Source organism: Anguilla rostrata, chromosome 12 (genome assembly GCF_018555375.3).
Source record: "Anguilla rostrata isolate EN2019 chromosome 12, ASM1855537v3, whole genome shotgun sequence".
In the NCBI taxonomy this organism is placed as follows: Eukaryota; Metazoa; Chordata; class Actinopteri; order Anguilliformes; family Anguillidae; genus Anguilla; species Anguilla rostrata.
Genome location: NC_057944.1, coordinates 28,343,648 through 28,370,394, shown reverse-complemented (window position 1 = coordinate 28,370,394; position 26,747 = coordinate 28,343,648). Strand labels below are relative to the sequence as shown.

At 42.2% G+C, this 26,747-nt stretch overlaps 2 protein-coding genes across 2 annotated transcripts in view; both read right to left on the bottom strand.

Annotated features, from left to right (window-relative positions):
- exoc3l2b (exocyst complex component 3-like 2b) overlaps positions 1 to 2,445 on the bottom strand; it is a 38,754-nt gene extending 36,309 nt beyond the window's left edge. Inside the window, exon 1 of the mRNA XM_064303511.1 lies at positions 2,286 to 2,445. The gene's annotated coding sequence lies outside the window, so the exon portion shown is untranslated. The remainder of the gene's footprint in view (positions 1 to 2,285) is intronic.
- Positions 2,446 to 6,507: 4,062 nt separating this feature from the next.
- On the bottom strand, positions 6,508 to 26,544 carry ppp1r14ab (protein phosphatase 1, regulatory (inhibitor) subunit 14Ab). Its single transcript, XM_064302188.1, has 4 exons — positions 26,238 to 26,544; positions 12,999 to 13,079; positions 12,478 to 12,510; positions 6,508 to 9,468 (listed from the first exon to the last, which is right to left on the bottom strand). Exons 1-4 carry the CDS (start codon positions 26,433 to 26,435, stop codon positions 9,352 to 9,354), a joined length of 429 nt encoding a protein of 142 aa, XP_064158258.1. The 5' UTR covers positions 26,436 to 26,544; the 3' UTR covers positions 6,508 to 9,351.
- Between the last annotated feature and the right edge of the window lie 203 nt (positions 26,545 to 26,747).

Genomic DNA, 26,747 nt, shown 5'->3' with positions numbered 1-26,747 from the left:
AGCAGCGGTCATCGTTTACTTGATTTGTGTTCCCTCGGGCTGCGGTAGCATCCGCAGCTGGGTAGAGCTCCGCGTAAGAGCTCAGGTGAACCGCCTCTCGCCGGGTGGTTTCTGAGACCTCAGATGGCACGGGCTTTCGTCAGGTTGGCAGCATTCAGGAAGACAGAATCATTCTGAAATGCAGTCCCTCGCCCTGGCTGCTTTTCACAGTCGTGCACGAATTACACCCTGAAAAGTGATTCATCTGAGCTCTGTTATTCTCCACTCCACGCTATTTATCTAATTTATTTCTCTCCCCTTTTCATGCCTTGATCAAACCCCATAGCATCGATGCTCAGGTCATCGGCTACCAATGCGACAGCTGTTAACACTGAAGTGCATACATATTACAGGTAAGGTCTGCCATTTACCAGGCCATTTGAATGACCAAAGAGGGAAACTCTGTGGGAGCTGTAGTACCCAAGGGCCACAATGCAATGGCCACAGATGTTGTCCTGCACTGCGTTTTGCTGCATTTTTTTTTTACTAACATCTTAAATGTAAATTACATTACATATTACATATTACAAATACATATATTTCTTGTGACTTATCAGACCGTCAAGTCCATGATTAACTGAGAATAGAGCAAAGTTGCTCCAGTCTATTCTCTTCTATACACTCCGTTCCTTGACTCGACGATCTGATTAGATATTAAAAAATGATTAAACTAAACTATTTGGCTTGTGACTGAACATTGTGTGGAGCACTGGAGGGGCCTGGACTTGCGCCCGGTCGGATACTGGTTAAAATTCCAGGCAGAGCACTGCATGAGCATAGGGCCAGACTTTAACCACTTCACTGAATATTCAGCCGTGCAAATGTGTAAACTGTATGGGTTGCCATAGGTAATGGCTTCCACTTAGCAAATCAGTAATGAGAATCCCAAACAGCAAGAAAACTCTTCAGTGAGATCATTGACCCAAGAGGAGACACAGCAGCCGTGGACATAACTTGCCAAACGTGTTCACAGAGCTAGCGGCAAATGTAGTTTACTGTAGTTTACTGTGACATGTCTGTCAGGTAAACCATAATGGATGCTCACTCGCGCATTTTCATTATGTTGCATACATGTCATATTGTCACCCAAGCATTAGAGAAACCCAAAGAGAAATGGTTGATGTTTTCTGAATGTCGTGCCATTGCACATCAATTTGTTCATGGACTTTCATTGCTGCATTGTTTTCTTAAAATGTTTACATTGACTCGTAGTCTTTTTTTAGTGTCTTGGAATTGTTAACAAACTGTGAGTTGACAATGACTTCTCCACTGAGGAATTTTCCAACAAATTTCCCAGATAACCATCAATGAATCACGAGGTCTTGTGACTGACCTGCCGGAGGGGAACAATCTGTTGACGCAGACCCTATTCCTCACTGGCACACTGTTTACGGGGTCATTTATAGTTATTAACCAGAATGCTGTTGTAAAAAAAAAACATGATGAGTTGCTGCGTACAGTGAGCCACGGCTGATTGGTTAGGGAGGAGGTTGCTGCGATCCGGACTGTTTATGTGAAGGCAGGACACAAACGAAGGAAGCACACATAACGCTGTCGTCAATGTGAGATGTGCCGTGTGAGTCCTGCTCTGTGGCTCCTTAAGAGGTCGTTTGTACATCCACAGAAGGCAAGTCCCATCTGCAGAAATAGCTGTACCCAAGGCCCACAATGCAATGGGGCACAGATGGTGTCCTATAAGCATTATAAGTTTCCTGGCATTTAGACGTCAAGGCATCTATCTTACACTGCAGGAATTCACAGGGCATATATACTCTGAACAGTATACCGTGATGGAATCAGGTAAGCTTAGTATTTTTTTCTCAGTCTATCTGCAGATTGCATCAGGATATCTGAATTCTGCTTGAATGAATGCTGCATGAATGATGGATTTAAATTTGTTCAGCTAATGATCGAAGAACAACTGCATAAACCTAACTGCCGATCAGACTATGAGAGAAGCCAACAGCAGAAAAGTTGTATAAACTTCATATGTAACAATCACCACATTAGGCTCACTAGTGTACGAATAACAGCAGTGCACGCAACAAGACCCACGACTGTCTGACAGCCATTTTATGATGGATCTCATGCAGACCATGACAGACTCCAGTCAAACCCCAACCTTCGAAGACAGCCACGCAAAGACCTCTTGTCAAGAAGCTAGTCAAGACAACTCAACAACGACTAGAGCAATGACTGCTTTTTTTCCCCCTGCACTCTCGACAGTATCTAGCCCATGCTCTTACCTTGCAATGCGGTGATCAGCTTCAGTGCCGTGGCATCCCTGTGTGGAGCGTGTTGTCAGTCTGCCGCGCGCGCGTGTGTGTGTGTTTGTGTGTGTGTGCGTGAGCGCGTCTTCTATGGACTCTGGGGCCGTGCTGCTTCCTGGCAGGCCTGTTTTGTAGCCTAAGACGATGCTTTTTCCTGAGGAAATGTTCCATCCCCTTTCCTCCCTGCGTGGGCCTCTGCCGGGGGAGGGGGGTTGGGGTTGGGGGTGGGGGGGTTAGGGGGTGGGGGCTGTAATTATACTAATTGCTGGTCCAGGGGGCTATTCTTTCTTTTGCTCTTAAAAATTTATTTGCTTATTTATTAAATGAATAGCTTACACCCCCCCCCCCCCAAGGTCACTCCCCCTGACCACCCCTACCCCACCCCCTCCCAAAAGCAGTGGGGTTGGTCTGGCCGAGGTTAACAAGGGCAGCAAGGCGTTTATCTGGCATTTTTCCTTCTCTGTTCTCTTTTGTCTGAGTTTGTTGATGCTGCTGATGCAGCTCCCCCCCAAGCTCCATGTCCAGGTAGAGGACTGTTGTGGTATCAGCTGTCAGGCTGTCACGTGTTTTTATGCTGGCTTTGTTTAAACAGGTTCTGTCTCACACATGATGGATGCTGTTGGACAGAGCCGGCCGCTGGCATAAACAGTCCTTTAGGGCCACTATGCACTAAATAAGTGCCTGATACAGAGCCACAACATATGTTGTATTTTAGGCATTTTTTCATGTCCTATTATGAGAAACAGCCAGTGCATTACTGCCTGTATTTTGCGTTGGCTAAAGCTGTCAGTTTGTTTAATTCAAGGAGAGTTGATCTGAGTTCATCTAGAATAAAAGCTACCTCATCAGCTGATTCATCACTGGAGTGTTAGGTGTTCTGGTGGAGCCCCCTTCAGGTAGGCCCCTGTTACAACGTTTGAGGAAGAACCCAATCCATAATTCAGCTGTCCAGGGGCCTCATTTATAAAAATGTTCTTAGATTTATACTTGAATTTAATCTTAAGATAATTTCGGACGGTGTGCTTACGTTTGATTCATAAAAGATACCGAGCATAAGAAACCTTGCTTACGCAGGTTCTAAGAAGACCACTTGTAACTTACACACCTGTGATCTATAAATCTCAAATTAACTTAAAATTGACGGCACCTGAACCTGCCTTACAATCAGCAATTTCCCCTTATATAATTCTAGCAAAAATGAAGGTTTAGTCAGGAATAACCATGGACCAAAAGAGAAAAGCAAACTTTTTGGAAGATGCGATCATGGCGATGATAGAGGAGATTGAAGACAGGCAACACGTATTATTCGGTGGACTAAATAGTGGGTTGACAAACAAAGCCAAACAGGTAGCTTGGGAGTGTGTCGCTGCTGCAGTGAACGAGGTGGGGCAGCAAGACAGAACTGTGGCTGATCTGAAAAAGAAATGGTCTGACCTTAAACTGCAAGGGGAAAAAAAATAGCCATACATAAGCAGCAGGAAAATCACTTACGTCAAGTCTAGACTTTGCATAGAGATAAGATCATTTCCACGTCAAAGTGAGGTTGTATAAATAACTACTTATACGTGGTTTTCTGCGTAAGTCGTACTTAAGATCAAAATTGATCATGAGTCCATTTTATAAATGAGGCCCCAGGGGCATATATAGAACCATTTGACTGATCAAGTTTTTTAGATAATCATACCCAAAATGACATAAATATATACATACCCTACCTCCTACCAATTAGAATTTGAACATAACAGAATGTTATTACACTTATTACACTGGTCCAATATACATACACAAAATACACTAATTTCAGGAAAGATACCGATATTTATAATCCATAGTGTTTGTTTCATTTGAATTTAAGCCACAACACACTGTCACCCTAGTTGATGTGAGACATTATATTACATTCGTTTATCAAACACCCAGTACAGACCAACCTTAAACATATGTTGTGACAACGTTACAGAACATCTGTCTGCCAGTGCTGGCATTCCCATAAAAGCAACATGACTTTGTTTACTCCACAATCAAGTGTGCGAAATATTTACAGAACCCAGTTGTTTTGGGAGAAACATGCGTATTTCTAACATATAGACAATGAAGAATCTGATGTTCTGATATGAACCAAAAGAAACTTGTGTGTATTTGAAAATGCATGTATCTTAGAGAGACGTTACATGGGATAATTTCTGATTTTGTTGATTCATGTCCTCTCCTGCCATCTAGAGGCTGATTGATGCTCACTGCAGCTGGCTTGCTGTCACCATTGGTCTGCCTGTATCACAGATGTGCATGCAGTTCATAGTAATAACTATCAATAATAATAACTATTATAAGGCTTTAAAAAACATTTGTCCTGAACAATGCTAATGAATTCACATGTTTAGTTTTTTTTTGTTGGTATGGCTTGTTGTTTAGGGGCCAACTGGTTTACAATTGTTTTATTTACAGTTAAATAAAAGTTTAATTAGTTTGGGGAAACTTCTGAATGTGCTCAGTCAAAGATGTACACCTCTGTGACTCCTGCCAGATGAAGAGGGTGACAGCTGTAAAATAGGGTATCTGAGTTTCAGCCAAGGTGAGCTGAAGTTCATGATTTGTCATTCAGCTTGATATGTCAGGTAGGGAACTTTAAATGTATGCCATGATATATTGGAAGGGGAAGGAGATAGACGATGTTGCTCTTGTCTTATATTATTGTGTATCTTTTGAAATCTCCATTATGTTTTAGAAGCAGAAGACTCTGAGCCCTGAATACTCTTAATAATTTAGGTCCCCATTTGGACTTGAGAACATTTAGTATTTCAAAAGTAAATGGTGTCAAGGTATAGGAACTTTTAACTCCTTTGACACAAGGCGATCCATTATGCATTTGTCCTCTCCCTCGTGCGATCATAGCATCTGTTCTGCCAATTCTGCCAGAGACAGGTTTGATAAGCTTATTCTGGATTTGACCAGACAGTGGTGCTGTTGGTCTACATTTTCATGGCGCTGCAGTTCATTGAGCACTGAGGGACACGCAGATAAAACAAACCTGTTTTATTTCCTCTCCCTCATCTGTCTTTGGCTAGATTTACACAACATTCATGTAAAGTCCAGTTACTTCTACTGAGCCTTAAATAGTCTTGTGTGACTTCTCCAGCCTGCCAATTGTATGGGTGACCCACTCGACGGCTAAGAGAACTGAAAAAGGAGATCCAAGTATTTGCTCCTTAATTCACCACTGTAGACAGATTGAAAAAATAAATGGTGATTATAAATCGTTGTAAAAAAATCTCAGCAAGTAAACCAAAAATGATTTAAAGCCTGAACTGTAGAGGTCTACTAGTGGTAAGACCATTCACCAGCTGTTAACTGCTGATCCAAACATCCACTACCTCACCTCTACTGTATACTGTGGTGCTGCAGTGCAACTCACTGATGGGCTGCCTTTTCATATGCTTGGGCACTGGAATGTGTTTAGTATATTTATAGGCCTGTGTGCTTTCTTGTACAATGACTCATGATCATCCAAGACGAACACATTCAGGAAGGGTCCAGAATGTGACCTAACCTGTTGGAGCACTGTGCCTACATGTTATACCTGCTTTCTGTGAAGGGAGAGATTTATAAATACCAACATGTTTTCACTGTTCAGTCCAGGTCCAATATACATGTAAGAAAAATATAGACTGTCCTTTAAGCACTTTTCTGTGATTTAGAGCGTCTGCCAGATTGCAGAGAACGTCCATGATTTGCCGACTAAATATGGAAGCGTGTGTCAGTTTGACACATGGCATTTTGCTACCGAGTCTTCTCACACTGGCTTTGTTATTATTAACAAGGGTAAGAGCAGAGTTGTTGATTTTAGACCTGCTTGGCCTGACGGTTCTGGCTGGGGCACTTAACTGAGGAGTTCTGGTTAACTTGTGTCTTGAAGTGCCTGGCTAAAGATGAGATGATCTGTAATCAGACAAATTACATTGTTTCTAATTTTAAACATGTGAAGTAGTTAGTACACTGCTTCAGAAATTCCATATCACTAAAATGGTTGGTAGTTGTTGCTTGTTTTTGAAGGATGCAACTGCCTGAAATACTGTTCTGGAAAAAGTGGATATTTTCTTTATTTTCTTTTAATGTGAATTTTTCTTTATGTACTGCTACTGCTATGGCATATTTATGTGAAATGTGCATAGCTTAAAGAACACCATTTTTTAGACAGCCATTGCAGAGGTCAATCTTTATTTCAAAGAATTTACAAATAAAAAAATGACTAACAAACAAATACAGATTTACAAATCATATCAAAACAGCCAATTAGCAAAAATTGGTAGGAAAAAACATGAATAAAAATTGGCGCGGGTTATACAAATCCGAAAATACACATGGAGCAGTCACTGTTGACACTGGAGTTGAATGGGGGGGGGGGGGGGAATAAGCACTTTATCTGACTGTTAGAAGGTTTTTTTGACAACCTGGGGGCAACTCTTATCTTATCTTCATTGCTGTTTTCCCATGAATCAGCTACAATGTAAAGGAGAGCATAGCATAATGAATTAACTGCTCAGGAGCAATCCCTCTTGAAGACATGCAGGAGTTTTTTTTTTTTTTTTTTTTTTTTGCACTGTAGCAAGGATTTGGTTTCTGATTATTATCAGCAGGGACAGTTTGGGATCACAGATGGAGATGGAGCGGATGAACTGTGCAGCACTGTGTGCGTGAAGACTGTCAGTTACACAAACATCACTTAAAAAGTAGAGCATAAGGACAGGAGAAGCAGCCTGTGCTTTTTACGCTTACTCATATTTACAGTTTCTGTGAAAACAGCTATATGTGTGCAAATGGCAAAACAAATGAGCTAATCAATAACACTCCATTTTTTATGAATGTAAAAAGTGTTGCTGCCTTGAAACGTAATTTTTCCATATACGGGTGGCAGTTATGATGCCAACAACCAACCGATTCTTCATGCCCTCAAGACATACGTGTGGGCCTTTCAAGTGACAGGCATTGCTGCACCATAAAATGAATAAACACTGTTACAATGCTTAAAAAACGCTGTGAGAACGTTACATTGTTGTGTTTTGGTGACCAATCCTAAGCGGTTTTTAAATTACTTGAACAAGAAAATTGGGTAGGAAGACCATTTATCTTGAGTTCAGCTAAATCATTAGATCATGAGAGGTCTGAGATAAGTTTGAACTTTTCCAGAACAATTGCAATGTTATATCATTTTAATGTAATAATATTATGTAATAAAGTAATATAATTCAAATCACTCACAATTAAGTACAATAATACCACATTAGACACAGTAAAGGATTGTAAAAATAATTTCTAAAACTAGATAAACATTCAGGGCAGTTTCTAGGAAAGTTCTTATTCTCCTCTTTTTCTTGCTCATGGTCAACCTTCATTTTTATAGGGTGTTTTGAACCAGATACCATTGACTGTAAAGCAAGGCTTCCCACCATAATGTTTTCAATGTAATCCCGAATGCACAGCAATCACACGTCCTCTGTGAGACAGAATTTTTCTCTCATTTGCTTAAGATCCTTCCGTGGCCACTTCCAAAATTGGAGCACCCATTGTGCTCAGGGTGAATGCCAAGGGGGTAGTTTGAATAATTTGGGTGATGGCAGATTTTATTCAGTGCTTTATTCATGTACTGTACTTGTTTAAAAAATATTCTGTCAGAGCACGAGTGTAACTCATAATTAAAATATAACAGAACACACACACACATGCACACACACACACACACACGTGGACCTCTGTATAAACCCTTCAAATTCAATCAACATACAGTAGTGCTCACCCTATGGTACATGTATCATTATTGCAGTCATATGTGCTTTATGAAAATCTTCCATCTGGAAAGGTGCTCAAGCAGCTTATCCAACGAGTGCACCTGAGAAAACTAGGTCTGAAATCTCAGGGCAACGCTTATCTCACAGCAGACCTGGGTCAAATACGTATTTGTTTTGGATTCAAATAATTTTCTACACTTTACTGATCTTGTCTGGTGTATTGGAATCAATGAAATACTCTCAAAGTGTAAACCCCGCCTTCTGCTCACATTGGCAGACTCAGTTACATCAGGCAAGATCAATAGAGCACAAAAAAGTAATTGAATCCAAAACAAATACGTATTTGACCCAGGTCTGTCTCACAGTAATGAGAAGATTAAAGCTTCAGATCCACAGAAATCCCCAAGCAAATTAGAATGGAGAATGGTCAACATAATAAAAGATGCTAACTTACCTGGACTTAAATTCTGCAAGAAATGCATGAAAGAACTGAGGAATCAATGCTACTGTATCAAACACCCACATGTTTTAATATTGTCTTTCATGCATTTTCATCAGAATTTGCTGTCCATTAATATAGCATGTTCTGCAGAATTTGGCCTTCAATTTATTGGATTATTTGCAATCCCAGGCATTTTAAATTCAATCATATTTCCATTTTTAGGTCTGCTGTTGGGTCTTCTGGTGTTAACTGGATAAGGTGAAACCTTGCGGTATGAAAAAAAAAAAACCGTAACAAGTGAGATGATGTCATCATCCCCATCCATATTACCCCATTCATCAACTGCTGACTTTTCCATAAAGGGTGGTGCTGCAGAGCACTTAAAGGAGGATCAATTTACAACACTGGGGCTTGTAAAAAAAAAAAAAAAACACAAACACAACAAAACGTCAGCTGGTTTCCGGAAATCCTCGAGGGGCCGGATTTATCGGAATCAGTGCACACTGTGAAATGTGGAAGTGTGTCCCGACGTGCCTGAGGGGTGAGGTGTGCTCTCTGGGCCGTGCCCAATGAAAAACCAGCTCCGCAGGGGGTCGCCAATCTCACGATCCCGTGTGAGCGTCGGATTGAAGCGTGTGCGTGGGGTTTTTGGCCGTGGTCGATCAGTCAGTCGCCTCTCCTTCCGTGTTGTCCAATGCTGTGGACCAAGAGCAGCGTGTGCAAGGGGGTGAGGGATTGGGGAGGGGACGGCAGGGGAAGAGGGTGGGGTTAGGAGCCTCGGTGGCCATGCCCCCGTTCCCGTGAGCGAAGAGGACGCTCAGTGCATCTCGGCTTCAGGGTGGTGGTGGAGGTGGGGGTGCTCCATGCCATCATTGTGGAGGTCCTCCTGCTTCTGCAGGCCCTGGACCTTCAGCACCAGCTCCTTAATGAACGTCTGTGGAGAGAGAAGGAGGAGTGAGTGAGGGTGAGGTTTAGGAGTTTGGGGGAGGTGAAAGGGGGCAGCCCAGTGCCATTGGCATGGGTTTTGTAGTTGCCCACCTTGGGCCAGCCAGCCCTGCAGCTTGTCTTATTCAGGCCACTCACAGAAGAACAGCAGTATGGGGGGTGAGAGTGGGGGTGGGGGCAGAATGAAAGGGTTGCTGTTGTACAGAGAAAACAAACTGACATTGTTGGGCACGTGGAGTCATTGTGGAAGGACGTGTCAGTTACTGCCTTTCTACGTGTGTGTGTGTGTGTGTGTGTGTGTGCACGCATGTAAGTGTGTACTTGTGTGTATGTGCATGTGTGTGGGTGTGGGTGTGCGTGGGAAAGTGTATGTGTGTGTGTGTATGTGTGCCTAGGTGTGTGTGTGTGTGTGTGTATGCGTGTATATGTGTGTGTGTGTGCCTGGGTGTGTGCGTGTGTGTGTGTATGTGTGTGTGTGTGTATGTGTGTGTATGTGCTCATGTGCGCATATTGCAGAAAGAGTCAGGCAAAGTTGTGTGTGTTTTGGCGGAGAGGCTCTCTATGGGGGTGCATAAGTGATGGTTTAGAGTGCAGTGCACTGTCAGGAACAAGAACATGCTGGTCCTGTGTATATTTCCACACACATCTATCCACCTGCTTGACATAAGAGGTCAGGGAGCAGAGAGAGAAAGGACTGCTATAAAAGGACACAAGTGGGCAGGGGGGAGGCCACAGAGAAACCACAACTGAGAAGAATGCTTTTCAGAGGCACAAACTAAAGGAGGCTTAGTGGAAGCAGAGGTGGAAAGTCCAGGGGTCACAGAGTAAATGTCCTGCCATGTGTTTCTTCCACCCATTAATTCAACCAGCTGATGTCACTAATTAGTTCTACCTCCTGGATGAACAATTGCGCTAATTAGCAAATCCAGGTGACTGGAACAAAATACTGGTGAGGATTTCTGAACCTGGATTAAAGGCAGCAGTGTAGTATAATGGTCACAGGTTTGATTCCCAGGCAGGACACCGCCGTTGTACCCTTGAGCAAGGTACTTAACCTGCATATATAGCCAGCTGCATAAATAGATGCAATATAAATGCTATGTAAAAAATGTTGTGTAAGTCGCTCTGCATAAGAGCGTCCGCTTAAAGGCCTGTAATGTAATGGATTTTCCAATTCTTGAGTAAAAGACAGGGAGGCACACAACTGCTGCCTCTCTGGAGTAGGGATGCAGGGACAAAGCAGCCATGTGACACATTCCCAGCCAGCACAAAATCTTACTGCTCCTTTTTACGAAGCTGTAGTAAGGCTGCGAGAGTTGGACATTTGATTGGGGTGAATTTTAGCAACGTTTTACAGGAATTTTTTATTTATACAAACCCTTTTCTTTATTTTACAACCGCAAACCACTTTCCAGCTGCACTGTAAACAGGATGATATCACTAGGGTTACCAGACATCCAGTTTTTGACCGGAATGTCTGGTTTTCAAATTATTTGTACAGGTACAGTGTGTGGTCCCGACCAAGTAATTTATGGAAGAAATTTAGCAGTAGCTTGTAAGAAATTTTAATGTCACTGACTCCCCGGTGAGATAGAAGGGTCATCGCCCAAGGTTCGACGCACTTCAGAGCCCTCCCCCCAAGGTCCGTTAGCTCCCAATGACGCTTGCTGTGCATATTGTGTTGTCCGGTTTTGGAAAATTTTAAATCTGGCAACCCTCGATATCAGGCTCATACTCCTTCCATACAGGAAAACATTTGAGAGGTGGGACCCATCATAATCGCAACAGCGATGTTTTCACAGCTTCCACAATGTAATAAAATTGGGTGGCTTGTTTCAACCATGCATTGTTGTCAGTAGAAGTGACATATTTTAGCACACATATCATAATCCCATAATCAGAGTATTGCATGGATGGACGTATGGAAAATGTGACAATTCAAATAACAAAAGAATAATAAAAACATACAAATTATCAAATGACCACATCACATTAACAGCTGACCACATATAATAGTTAAAACTAACACATAGCCACACTGATTGGAAAAAATTCAACAAATTAATCAACAAACACATGAAAACTCAGCACATGAATTAAGTCTACACCAAAACTTAAAAGTCCCAGTGAAGCAAGAATTGATTCATTCTTAATATAATGTAAATCTTTGACACTTGCCGTTCACTTCATTGTCTGGTATTTTACTTAAAAGCTTACACCTGCCAATCAAATGCAATATCCCCAACCTTCTCATGAAATTCACCATTTTATTAAACTAAGTGAGCCGCTGCCATTTTTTTTTTTTTTGGAAAGAACTGAGTGGTTGTGGTTCGTTTATTAAACAATAATTTTGTCTGAAATAATCTCACGGTTGCTCATCTTTTGAAGTTGTCATTAACTTCTCTATCTCATGAAAGCAAGTCTGTTCTTGCAAGTTATTGGGTTGGACTTGCAAGTTTGCTTGTTAGCGCTATCAGTTTGGTAGTTTGCTGTGGTTTGGAAGTTTTTAGGGTGCCATGCATGGGCAAGACAACAGGTGTTGGGCCTGAAATTCCACTATCTAATAAGATTTGTTCAAACATGTTAAGTTATTGACAACTTATGGAGATTTTAGATATAACTGTCAGATCATTAGAGACAAAGGATCATTTCATTAAACCAACTGAAACCATTCAACTTCACAAAACAAAATAATAGTAACTTTGTTTATGTGTTCAGTTTTCACTGTCCAATGTAATATTTTGTTAATTGATGTGCTGGGTTTTCACTATACATGTGGTCTTTTGTTATTTGAATTGTGGCATGAAATAGCTTCCATATGGAATGGCAGCAATATTTTCTGTATTCTGATATATTTTCAATATATAATAGACATTAAAATATATTATTTACAGTGTATCTGATATGTACTCGCTCCCTTTCATAACATGATATACTTGGCCGTGGGATGGGTTTTAACTCAGCCACATCCTCTAAAGAGAGGGAAATGGATACTCACGTCTGTGTTGTTACTGCAGGTGTGGAGAACCTCCTGAAAATCAAAAGAAAACTGTCATGCAAAATCCAGAGAAAGTGAACCACTGTGAAGTCCCATTCTAATATCTATCACTCCCTCACAACAAGGAAGAGGACATCCAGGAAGAAAGCTTAATCCATTTCTATGGAAACAAAGCCAATCCTTTCTTTAAATTTTCCTAGCCAAGCAGTCTTTTGCATAGACACACGAAATGTGAAGTGTTTAACAGTGACTAGATAGCAAGTGGTAATTAATGTTACCACTGTGTAAGTGTGAATTGTGTGTCTTTCTGTTAAGCCTTGTATCTACAAGCCATAGTTGTCCCAGATACTACAGTACATCCTTCTCATTTGATTCTATCATCTTGAGTTGCGTGATGGGAATACAAAGTATCCAAGGGCTAATGAGACAGAATCTGTAGCCTTCCTCGCAATTGTGCGAGCTTCCCTCGTTAGCTGGCTCATCTGAGCACCCAGAAGGCCAGGCGGCGGTCGTCACGGCACCTTTAGCTTGCACACCCGCTCCTCGTCGCTCGGCAGGTCCAGCAGCTCGTCGATGTTCACCTCCTCCGGCATGTCGTCCTCCTGCAGACAGAGAGGAGGCCATCGTACAATCAAGACCTTCTTAAATTAGCAATGGTAGTGTACGGCGTGGTGACCTCTCGTTATCATTTACCCGTTGATCTCTGTCTTTTCTGACAAGCAAAGTTTTTGATTCTACCAGAGGACAGTGATTGGCAGGAGCTGGTAGCTCCTCCCATCCCAGCATTCACTTTCCCATAAATACTTAAAGTTCCACCTCCATAGAAGAGTGACAGAGTTGTTCCTTTGAATTAGAAAGGACCTTTTCGGCACCATCTATATCATTTTATAAGTCCAGAAAATCCAAGGCACCGTTTTACCATCACAAGAGGGCTGTTTCTAGGACCACTCCTACCCAAACCTCCACGTCTCCTTTCTGCAACATGTTCTTTTTCCATAGTATTTGGAAATTAACAGCATGAAGGCAAGGCATTGGACTTGGAGATAATAATTTCAACTGAATTCCCTTCAGCTCTCCCACACTCTCAACCACACACTTATTTTTATCAGATAACAGTATTATATTTCCAGTTCTCATTCAACCAGTACACATTGGAATGAAGGGGAGGTATTAAAAAACAAATACAAAGTAAAAAAGACTGCCAAACAACACACTGATCAATAATGAAAAACAGTGGGATGTCTATCAAGCTGTCCCTGTGTGACCTCTACATTGACCACTAAAAAGCTAAAATATAGTGAAACTAAAGATAGACAAAAAGAAGATAACCACACACTGATAATAAACAAATAACAGATCTGGGTCTCCTTTGTGGAAATTAAACTGAATATGGATTATATCCCCTAAAAGGTCAAATTGTATTTTTATTCTCAACACTACATTTCGCAGATCTTTATCTAGAGTGATTTACACAGCTTACATTTCACATGCTGTCCATTAATATAACTGGATTTTCACTGCTACTGCATTATTGGTGAGGTCATTAGTGATGATCATGTGTATCCATGTGAAACATGAACACCCCACAAGCTTCTGCCTTTGACTCCACTCCAAACCAGCCAGCATGTGTATGTTTGTCTCAGTGTGTGTGTGTGTGTGTTTAATGTGTTAGTGTGTGTGTGTGTGTGTGTGTATGCGTGCAAGGATTCACTCATGCTGTGCTTCCTGAAGACCAGCTCTATGCTGGGTCATTGTTCTCCTGTTCAATTGAACAGCTGTCCAACTGAGCCTGGCAGCTGTCATTCAGGGAAGCCTGTAGATCAATTGTGTATGTGTGTGTGTGTGTGAGCTTCCACCTCTCTATCACCCTACCCGATACCCTGTCCTGGCTACAAAAAACACTGAGCAGGAGATGCAAACATGTGCCTTATTTCTTTTACCCTGATTATTTGCATGCCCTCTGAAAATTCCAGCCTTTGTGCAATAGTAATCATCAGGTCCTACGCAAAGTGATGATACTTTGGGCAGCATCTGATGCAGTGGGGACAGAGCATGGGGTTATAGGCCTGGCCAAGACATTTTACATCAACTGTGCCAGTGAAAAACAAAAGTGTGGTCAATGTGGTCTACTATTCCCACTAGTACCAGTAGTACTAATAATATTTGTAATAGTCATAATAAGTATGGACATATTTATAATTAATGTACTCTGCTGATTTAAGGGTCAGCTGGCAATATCACCACATTGACTTTCACCTTACAAATGCACTGCATGCCTGTATGCACACATATATCCTGTGGAGAGGGAGGGAAATGACTCCCTTACTGCACCACTTTGCACTGAAATGCTGGGAGACTCTGTGAACGCTCACATGTATGAGCACGAGACCCGGATGCAGTCACCATGCTCCCATGAGGTAGATAAACTCCAGCGCACAGGGTGGGAAACAAACAGGGACTTTCCACAGTGAATGGAGAGCAAACAGGGAGTGAATAAAGATTGAATGAAGAGTGAATGATGAGTGGGGTTAAGAGGAATCAGGAGTGGGATAAGAGGAATCAGGTTAGGGTTAAGAGTGAATCAGGAGTGAGGTTAAGAGTGAATTAGGAGAGGTGTTTTTCCAACAGCAAAGTACTGTGCAAATTCTACAACTGTGGAGGTGTTACTGCTGTGCTGATTCACCATAAACAGTCATGCTCTGGTTGCAGAGTAGTCCGTGTTTTATTTTTAGATTATTTTTGTAGCTTTATTTGATTAATGCAGTCTCTCTTATCCAGGATGACTTGCAGGGCTTTGGTTCTATGACCTTCTTGTACACCACAGGATGTCTGAAATTAATAATGCAACCGCAAAAAAAACAACAAAAAAAAAAACAGCTGTGGGGATGTCCTTGTATACTCAACTGAGGCCATTGCCAAAAACAAATACTTTTACAATTTAACCGGGCAAATGAAGGGGAAACTCTTTCGGTCAACAAGCTAAAATATTACTTTCTCATAAAAGACAAACCAGAGCAATAAAACAAGACATCGCCCAGGCAACAGCACTACACTTCACCTGGTATCAGAACGCACTGCCCTGTGTTCACCTGCTAAAACTGTCACTCTGTTCGGCAGGTACAGAGAGACCACTCAATTCTGGATCATTGCACATATTTTACACACAGGAACTTGGGTTGCACATGGATGGTGTGTAAATTGAAACTAGATCTGCTGTTAGGGGTAATATGCCGGTGGGCACATTATGAGTTGACAGCGCATTGCAGTCCAGGCAAGTGACACTGCGACATGATCCACTACTATACTGCCACAGTCCAAGTCTCATCCATCAATCATATCACCCGCCAAATGTCTACTTAGCATTGTTTATACAACAATAGACTGAGCTGCTTGTCTTCTATACGGTAGATTTATTTTTGTCTTTAGACATCTGTGTATCCATGCACAAATAAAAAGATGTTCCATTCCTTATCATAACAGTTCAGAGTTCACCATTTATCTTTCATTAAATCATGTACAACATATGTATTTACCTTTTTAAAATGTATTTATCTTATGATACGCTGACATGAGTCCGTGCATCCTTTTACCATTGTGAAAACACCTTTAAAAAATGAATACCAGGCTCTCTGTGACATTCTCTTCACAGCCTCCTGGTTTGCCGAAATGACGAAGACTTTATTTCTGATAACAGCAACACGGTAGAGGCAAACCCTGGATAGATCAAATTACTTTCGCTGTTTCCACTGTAACCATGAGTTCCTGAGTTTCTCAGGAATTTCCGTCTAACCAGCCACAAAATGTCCTCCTTATCTCTGTTTTACCCTATTAATAGCAGCCCCTCCCCAAAAGAAACAGCGTGAACACCCCCCCTCACAGCATATTATAGTGGTTCCCAGAAAGACCCACATTAATATTACCCATGCGGAACATGAGAACAGAAGCCACTACTTTTTTCTTGAGAAAAGCAGTAAATTTGTAATTAAGGAGAAAATAAATTTAAAACACATAATTAAAAATACAGTATGTCAACTTGTGTGGCTACCGTATAAGCCTTTTTTTTTAACAATGAACTAATTTTGTGCAAATTCACAGAAACCAAGACGGAAATAACATTAGTATTTACAGGTTATTTTAGAGTTTTTTTTTACATGCAGCACAATCTCTACAGAAGAGGAACCAGGTAAGCGTATCCGCCATCTTTCTGAGGAATGTACGTGTCTGCATTGACCAAATGATCCCTAACATTTCATGATCTGTAATCAGAAAAAAGAGGGTGGTCAGCAAACAAAATACATCGTCAGACTACAATACATGCCAGTGCTTTAGAACAATCTGCTGAGTATCATAACTCAAAGGAGAGGAAGCAGTGATACATGTACATGAACATCATTTATTTTCTTTTAAAACTACCTTTTTTGAATTGTTAGGCCCCATATACAGTACAAATTCAAAGTTATATATAGCCAGGTTTAGGGTAAGACCTTTTCGAAAAGTTCTCATACAAAATCCAGACTACCTTTTCAAAGTCCATGGGGTCACTACACATCGGTTTCAACCTTAAGAACTGTCTATAGGGTACTTCAGAGATTAGGGTGAAAACTAGATGCGTAAAGAATACTATCCTTATCAGCGGATAACAATATAATGGTAGATATAGGAAAGACCTTCATGTCTAGAAATGATACCTCTAAAAATGGCTAACATCTGAATTGATCCAATAGCCATTTTTGTTTGGCAGGTAGCTAACATTTTTTATTAGCCACAACTCTTTTGCCTGCAGGAGGGTTTTTAGCACACCAACCACATCGGCCAACAGAACTTTCCTTTGGGGTACCATGTGTTCCACTCGGAACAATTTGTAGATTTGTACTGGTGGCTCTGACAGAAGCAAGTGACAATTGCTTTATGACATCACAAACAGAGTAGAAAGGCACCCTAACAAATACGAATCCCAGCATGCAGCTGGGCAGTGAGAGTGACACCGAGGCTGCATTTCTCTGGTAAAGCTGCCAGAGTGCCAAGGGGAACTTTCGCTATTCTGACTCTGACAGTGCAGCCTAAAGGTCAGTTAGAGTAGATCCAAGCCACACTCACCCACTGGGCCACTGTGACCTTTCTTTCAACTCCAAATGCCACAAACAGACACGTGGACCACCATAGATGTTCTTTCTATATTCCGTCTATGGATAATGGTGCTGTGTGCAAAGCCTGTGAAGAGCTCCGGAATTGAGACATGAAGGTTGTAAGTTCCATACCTAGGTAAGGGGGGTGTAGTTATAGTACGTCTGCAGTAAATTAGGGTGAGGGGCTTTAATTCATATGTCTTGTAAACAAAATATGGCTCTGTAAAAGGGTTATAGTTAACATAAGATGTATATATATATATATGGGACAACACCTAATAATAATAATAAAAAGAATAGTAATAATAATCCTCATGAACAGCAGCAGTTATCTTCTTGTATCTAGGAAGTGGAAATTTCAAAGAAGACAAATCCCATTTTGTGTGCACATTCCCAGTTTCCCAGTGGCTTTCTAAAATGCATTTACTGTTGTATGTAATATCATCAAAGTAAACACACATGGTTTGTTGGGCAGGATATTAATTGCAGACCCACTCCGTAACTCATAGCAACAGCAGCATCCTTTGAGGGTCCTTTATTTTAGTTGTTGCCCTCAGATTTGTTCTGTCATGACTTGAATTCAGCCTTGCAATCAGTGCCTTGGGCGACACAGCGAAACAGTTCTTATAAGGTGTGTGCTTACACAATGCAGTCATCACACCACTATTGTGTGGTACACTTTCCTGCTGATAATAAGACATGCCCCTTGCATTCCCTATGTCCATCAAAACACCACCACAACCGTAACAGCCATTTCCTGGTATGTCATATGGGGGCTGCAGGACTGTACCCGAAGGAAAAGCAGCTATTGCATATCCTCACTGAGTGTACCCTTGAGGAACACCTTCGACCTTAATAACAGCACTAAAATTCTCACTTAGCACTTGAGCATCTAACTGTGTAAGCCAAGAAACTATAAAGAGCACAAACTGCGAATGCCTGGGACATCAGCCATCAAAGTTAACACGGTAACTAAGTAAAACACTATCGCGTAGAAAGTGATGAAAGACTTGCAGACTTGTGTAAAGGAGAGGAAGCATCTAAAAATGCAGCACCTATCACGGGCATGGATGGAAGGTATTGTGTAATAATTGAGCTGATGTGGAAGCCTGAGCCCATCAGCTCTTGAGCCACAGAGAAAGGAACAGGTCAGCTCATTCATCTTAGCAGAGGCGGAAATATACTCTGAGGGCGAAATTTAGTCCTCGTTAGTTCCAGGCCAGTGGGTTGTGGGTAATGTGGTTATGTCTGCTTGGATTCTCTGGTCGGAGACTCACTGGTCTGCCTGTGGTGCATCCAGACGTGCTGCATTTTCTTCTGTTTGGCTACTTGCCTGCCTGCTGTGCACGTGTGTGATAGTGGTGTGTGATAGTGTGTTATGTCAATAAGCCACCAAGCCAAAACTGAACAAAAGGCTGTGGTTGAGATATAAAGGGTTTTTAGCCAGAGGTGTGGAGTACTGTGTTTCAAAAATACTCTTACATCATGCTGAAAATAGGGATCTTCTTCATATCTGCCCTGGAATGTATCCTTGGGATGTATAGAAATTGTATAGAATTCAAAAGCCAGCCATTTGCCTTGATGATGTCAGCCATTGTTGCATGGTAAAATTAAACACAGCGCAGATGGGTTTCCCTTGAAATCTTGGGGTAAAAAAAAAGCCTAGTGGGTAACCTTCCACCTCTACAGGGCATACACTTGTTATATGCTGTCATGTGTGCACGGGCTGTCCGTGTTCTCAAAAAAGACAGTAGAAATGTCCACATTTACCAGTGTGATGAGTATTTGTAGTGATGTCTGCACTGCAACTCATTCTGTGGAGCTCTGCATACAAGCTCTTGTGTCAGAAAATGGTCGTTCCTGATGCCGCTCTGTGCGAGATAAATTTTTCAGTTGCTGTGCACGTAATCGTTTTTCCAGACTACTCCTCCATTTTGTGTGCGCTCTCGGCTACCCTGTAGATCCGGCTGAACTGTGACTCAGCTTTGACAAGTCCCCCAGCGTGAGCGAAGTGGCATTGTTCCAACAACCTTTGTTGACTAGCATTGACCTTTGAAACTGATTGACGTTGCTCAGATGTGACACTGCCTTGAGGTGGTCACCGTCCCAGCAGCTTTGCATGGAAATCAAATAAACCCGTCACCTTTATGTGTTCAAATTGCCAGGAGCGGTTTAAAGGAACCCGTGCCATTGATTTTCAACAGCTCAGCCACAATATTATTTGCGTCATTCCTGATTTCTGCAGAAACCCCATATCCAGGCTGACAAAGCAAGCCTGAATTTTCTACAGTTGTACGACTCAACACAAATGCGGCATTGCAGACAGGAGACATGGGTAAATGCTGTCTGCACACTGCTGTTTCTCCCAAATGTAATGTTTGATTGTGCAATCGCCAGAACAATGTTTTGACTGCACATGTCTTTGTCAGGTTACATCCAGGAGTCCTTGGGCTTTATCCAAAAGGCAGAACATTCTGTTGTGTTTTGAATGTTCCATCTGTTGAACATAAAATTCACATGTTTCATGGACGATGTTTAAAGTATGTAACTGACCACGGTATAAAGACTACACAAAGTCGGCCTCTCAATTGCCTTACCTGTGTTCTGCGACTGGGTATTTGGTTTTAGACGTTTCTATTTTAAAACATTTGAGTAACATTTTGGTGCTCTGTTTGTAAACATTTGAGTATTGTTTTTGGTAGTTTGTTTTAAAACATGTGAATAACATTTTGGTGCTATGCTATAAAACATTTGAATAACCTTTTGGTGTTCTGTTTTAAAACATTTGAGTAAGGTTTTGGTGCTCTGTTTTTAAACATTTGAGTAACATTTTTGGTGCTATGCGTTAAAACCTTTAAATAATCTTCTGGTACTCTGTTATAAATCATTTTTCTAATGTTCTGTTACTTCGTTTTAAAACATCTAAATAACGTCTTGGTGCTCTTGAATGTGTCCCTCATGTCCAGAGGCAATAGGAAAAGTAAATGCTGCCCAACCTGTGGGGCCTACTCTGAAACGGTGCGAAGAGCCTCACTCCTGCCACACTCGTTCTGCTGAAGTCAGCAGTCCGTACAACTGCGTCTGCTGCAGGGGCACATTACTGGAGCCATTTCCTTCCCATCTGGCCCCCGGTGTCCCAGGCCTGCTGCTCTTACGTAAACAGAGAGCTTCAGTCACCCGGCTCATCCGCTACCCGAACCGCACCAGCCTGGTGGCCTGAAAACACAGGCCACATTCAGGGCCACCTCTTCGGCTACTTTATGAAAACAAAATAAAACAAAACATTAACACGGCTGAACCATTTGAAGTAAAGCTGAACGATTAGAGCTGTACCAAGCTATCTCTAATGCTGGGGTTTTCTGAGCTCTAGTGTAACGTCTTTAAAAAGCATTGATAACGTAGATCCAGTATCATGTTTAAATTATTTCTGTTTTCGAAACGCTTTAACTGTTCATGGAAGCCGCCAGCAAGAAATAAACTGCGAACGTGCGGATACTTTGATGGCAGATGTGGGCTTACAAGACAAATAGCTTTGCTGTACACACGCAAGCACGCCATTGAAATGTTAATCTGGGCTTTGATTATCCAGGGAAGAAGACTGCTGGCTTTTCCTAATGTGGCTGCTGTGGGGGGAAAGAAAGAGTGGAGGGAGTGAGAAAAGATGTTGGGGAATAGGGAGGGGTTGGGTGAGTGTGTGTGTGGGAGGGAGGGGGTGGTTATATGATGGTCTTTGTGCAATCCGATGACATATGGGCCTAAGCCTCCAAGCCCCTCCCAGAGCCATCCCATGAGATACTGTTCAATAGATCAATCCTGGGACCATTAGCTGCCGTGGCACTTCTCTGCGCAGGGAAAAATCCACCCGGAAGTGCTGCAGATCTCATTACAAACGCATCACATGTACTGTTCCCAGTTCAGCAGCATGCACTCAAGCAAAAACATGTGATCACACACTCGCGTGCGCACACAAATGTGCAAACACACAGACGCAGGCACACACATACATGACCACACGCTCGCGCACAAATGCAGAAACACACACACTTATGCGCACAACTGCCAACAAATTAGTTTCCAGAACATACACGTGCGTGCGCACACACACACACACACACACACACAGGCACAGCACCTGGGAGTAACCTACACACCCACATATGCACACCCGTGTTACACACCCAAACTCCTTCTGATGCACCTGTAAATATAGCAGCGACAGCTACTGTTATCAGCTACAACCTCAAAATACCAGTGTTTCAGCTGGGAGGGGCTCGTCCGGGATACATTGCTGGCATTTCCTTCATCAGACTGAAGCTTCAAACTCACACCACCCTTCTGCTCATAGGAATAGCCAGATGGGACACTCCTGTTAAAAGCAGTGAAAGCAATATTTGCAAGCTGATTGGTCACAGCAGGCAGAAAGTGTATTCTCTAAATGCTTTCAAAATACGCAAATTAGGGGTTGTGGGTGTTAGATTCTGTGTCTGTGTATCCTTTGGGACATAACATGTACAGCTTTGAAAGTGAAGTTAAAATGTACATCAGGTTTAGTCATTCTGAATGAAATCTCAGCAGATCAAATGCAGCTCAAACATCTTGTTGAACAGGTTTTTTCTACTTTCGCTCTGATCCTCAGCCTTATGACCTCCACAGTTACTGATGAATTTCTCAGGCACGTACCTTGATTAAATTCCCTTAGGGCCAAGAGATCCTAATAGAAATATACATTTGGTTTTTATCTCACACGCATGGAGCTGCCAGAATTGTACGTGTGTGTGCAGATATACAGTGAGCTCCATAATGTTTCAGATAAAGACACATTTTTTTCTTGATTTGGCTCTGTACTCCACAATTTCAGATTTCTAATAAAATAATTCACATGTGGTTAAAGTGCACATTCTCAGCTTTTATTTAAGGGTATTTTTACACACTTTGGTTTTACCAGTGTAGAAATTATAGCAATTATTTTATACATAGACTCCCCATTTTGAAGACAGTAATATTTATTAATGTCATGTTAATGAAAGTGGTCATGTTTAATACTTTGTTGCATATCCTTTGCATGCAATGACTGCTCAAATCTGTGACCCATAGACATCACCAGGTGGTGAGTATCTTCTCTGATGATGCTCTGCCAGGCCTGTACTGCAGCCATTTTCAGCTCTTGCTTGTTTTGTGGGCTAGTTGCCTTAAGTTTTCTCTTCAGCATGTGAAATGCATGTTCAATTGAATTCAGAGTGGGTGAATGACTTGGCCAGTCAACAATTTTCCAGTATTGAGCTTTGACAAACTCCATCGTTGTAGGTTTGGGATCACTGTTTTGCTGTCCAATGAGTTTGGAGGCAATTGGTTGAAACTGCGTAGATAAGATGCTTCTGTATACTTCAGAATTCATACTGCTGCTGCTATCAGCAGTGAGCTGGTATCTGTGGCACGCATACATTCACAAACCATAACACCCCACCATCATATTTTACAAATAAAGGGGGTGCTTTGGATCTTGGGCATTTCCTTTTGGCCTTGGCACTTTGCTCTTGCCATCTCTCTAATACAAGTGTATCTTGCTTTCAGCTGTCCACGATACCCTGCAGGCTCTTTTAGGTACTTTGTAGCAAACTGCAACTTGGCCATCCTGTTTTTGTGGCTAACTAGTGGTTTGCATCTTGCAATGTAGCCTCTGTATTTCTGTTCATGAAGTATTCTGTGGACAGTAGTCACTAACTCATCCACACCTGCCGTTTTAAGAGTGTTTCTGATCTGTCGGACAGGTGTTCAGGACTTTTTCTTCATTATGGTGAGAATTTTTCAGTCATCAACTGTAGAGGTATTCCTTGGCCGACCAGGCCCTTTGCAATTATTGAGCTCACCAGTGCTCTCTTTCTTCTTAATTATGTTGAAATGGGGTACTATGTATAAATTGTGCAGTGATTGAGGTGAAACTACAATCTATGAAAATACCCTTTAATAAAAGCTGAACTTTAACCACTTGAGAATTGTTTGACTGCAAATCTAAAATTGTGGAATACAGAGCCAAACCAAGAAGAACGTCTTTGTCCCAAACATTATGGAGCTCACTGTATATACACACACCTACACAGGTGAAGTTTTTTTTAATTTTCTTAAACTTTGAGCTCATACCTCATCACACTTAGTAAATGTGTCTAAATGAATAAAGTTGCATAACATTCAATCCAAGGCTGAATCCAACCACAATGCAACTTACTGCAATACTGGGCTACACTTGAGTCTAGAAGATTCTGCAGTACAATTACAGCTATCAATAAACCCACAGTTAAAAAAAAAAAAAACCTCCTCAACAATGTCATTGTAATTCTAGGCTTTGTGGTTTGGGGGGGGGGGGTCAAATGGTCACATTTCAGCTGCAATCTACTCACAACACTGTACCAGTGGTAGATTTACGGGCAACAGTGGCTCATTGTCTGCGGGATAGAACAAGCTCATCCCATCCCATCCAGCAGGCGTTGAACTCGCTGATTCATTCCACTGCCATTTCCAACAGCAAAGTGTTTCTTTTCAGGCCCATCTGTGTTTTTCTATCTGTTGTTCCTGAGGGGCTCGCTCACCCAACCACAGCCCTGAACTTCTGCGTGGAGGCGGACCAGGGGGTCCTGTTCAAGGACTGACGCACATTTTTTCAGCTACTTCTCTGCAAATGTTCCTTTGCCAGCATTGATGCAAAGCCTCACACAATACACTATCACCTGGCATGTTCCTACTTCACAGCGGTGACTGGAGAAAGAGGTCAGCCGAGACTACCTGCTGTTTGGACTGGGGCTATCAGCTCTGCTCAAAGCTCCATAGAGACTGGCTGGATAATCCCACCGGGAAAACCAATCAGAGGCTAACAGTTTTTATACTGCATCTTCGAGCACCAGCAGTAGTGCTGGCAGTACTGTTACCAGTCACCACCTCTTCCTCGGTTTTGTCTGAATCAAACGATGGCGTGTCGACACCACAGGCGGGAAGCAAAAGGGAAGGCGTCTGCAGGAGGTATTGACTGTGCATCCTCACTACTTTATCTGACCTGGGGACAAACAGAGGCAGAGAGGCCAAGAGAGGCCAAGTCACCAGGCGCTGAGGGGTTTGTTTTGGGCCTTTCAGCCAGCGGGTAAGCAGTCCCGTTTCCCCGCCCACCCTTGGAGAAAGTTCTCCGGGCCGTGTGTTTCCTCTCCTCTCTGAGCGCCGATCGCTGCCCATGTAAGGCAGCCAGAGCCTCAGCCAGGGCTGCATCTTTGTCTGGGAGCAATTACAGCCAAGCTCCTCCATATTTCCCAGGCCAACATGGGAATGCACCGCCCTTTCCCTGATGCAGGCAAAACGACCCCCAGAAAGGGACCACCCACAACAGAGTAAGTTGTGGGTAAATATTTATCTTTATCTTTCCAAGAATTTTATTTAGAAAATAAGGAACTTAGGCTATCCGGCTCACATCCACTATCCCTTTTCATCTCCCCACCCCATGCTACGCTGTTTCCACAGGAAGATGTCTTTTTTTTTTTTTTTGCATAATCTGGTCTTAAGTCACTAAAGAGTTCTACTAACTGCAGTTTATGAGCATACAAGATCTCCAAACTACAAAGGCAGCAATGTGTACACACTTAGGGAAAGGAAAAGCCCTGATCTGAAACGAAATAGCATTTGTGGCTGAAACTGCAGGCATTTAACGTTGGGTTAATTGAATGTCACTCTTAACAGTTTTAGACTCTATTAAGTGACCACTGAATAGCCAATATCACGCGAACAAACCTTGCCGAGATTTCCTTGTATTGTCTGTTGCACGTGCTACTAATGCGCTTCTTTGTGTCATAAAAATGTCACAGCTCTGTACAATCCAAATACCGGAGTCACCGCTATTTCGCCTCTTTCTTTTTGCGAACACACTTATCGTGTAAACGATTGATTTTGACCGGAAACCTCCGTTTGATATATAAAAAAATCCACCTGCTTTGTGAATGTCAGTGGCTATATCTACACACTTCACGAGTTATTCTTGGGGTTATTCGTTGTTTCAATGTGAATATAAAGTATATACACGCTGTCTCTAAACAGAAATTGTGATGATTAACTTGATGTACCCAAAAGAGTCGGGTCACACCCTTGTGTCTCAGAGACTCTCTCCTGTCTGCCAATGTGTGACGAACACGCTAACCCCAACCCCCTCCAAAATTAACATTTGCTGGACAGCGACACTGCTAAGATGTCGCGATCGGTAGTCGAACAGTTTTACAGCATCTCTGCTCATGGATCTACAAGTATTTATTTATTTTTCCATTCATGCGTCTCGCTGTTCTAAAATTTTTTATCACGTGTAAAGACGCACCGTGTAACCGGGGGCTTTATTTCTGAATATATAGCTGTACATACCTATTTATATCATTATTACGAGTCCAGTCTAAATGACTGTACTTAAATACTACACTACAGTGGACATTATAGTCTCAAGCAACTGCCAAATCACTGTATGTCATCCTGAGGAGGAGCCCACTGATTAACGCAAGCTGTAGCCTACTCCTGCTTAGATATCAGAACACAGCTCTGTGGGAACAGGTGATGGAGACTCATCACTGTTTTAGACAGAGAGGTTAGAATGGCACTGCAACAAAAGGGACTCACCCTGCCCCGGTAAAGCTCATCCAAACCAGAATCAATCCATTTCTCCACGTCCAGTCGCCTTTGAAGCTCCTTTCTGTTGTACTTAACCGTCACTCGGGCTTGCCTCTTCTGTAAGCTAAGTCCAGGATCCCTTGCCGCCCCACGATTCGGAGAGTGGACTTTGTTGTTACACCGCCTCCCGACCCGGTTTGCAGCCATCTCCTCCAGCTTGGCTGACAGACTAACACACGCGCGGATGGTGGTCAATGACTGCGCTCGCTGTGCGCAAGGGAGATAGTAACACACGAGGAACGTTCAAACTGAGTGGCGAGGAGAAAAGAGGAATATCTGCCCTGGGTCCTAACGCTTCCGTAATAAAGGAACAGAACGCCTCCATTCGAGACGCTTCTCCAAGAATATGGTCTCTAAATATTTAATTAGAAATCATGTGAATGGGAGTCTTTGTAATGTGCGTTTTATAGATACCAGGCTGTAGAGTCATGTGTAAAAGAACGTGCATCCTCTTTCAAT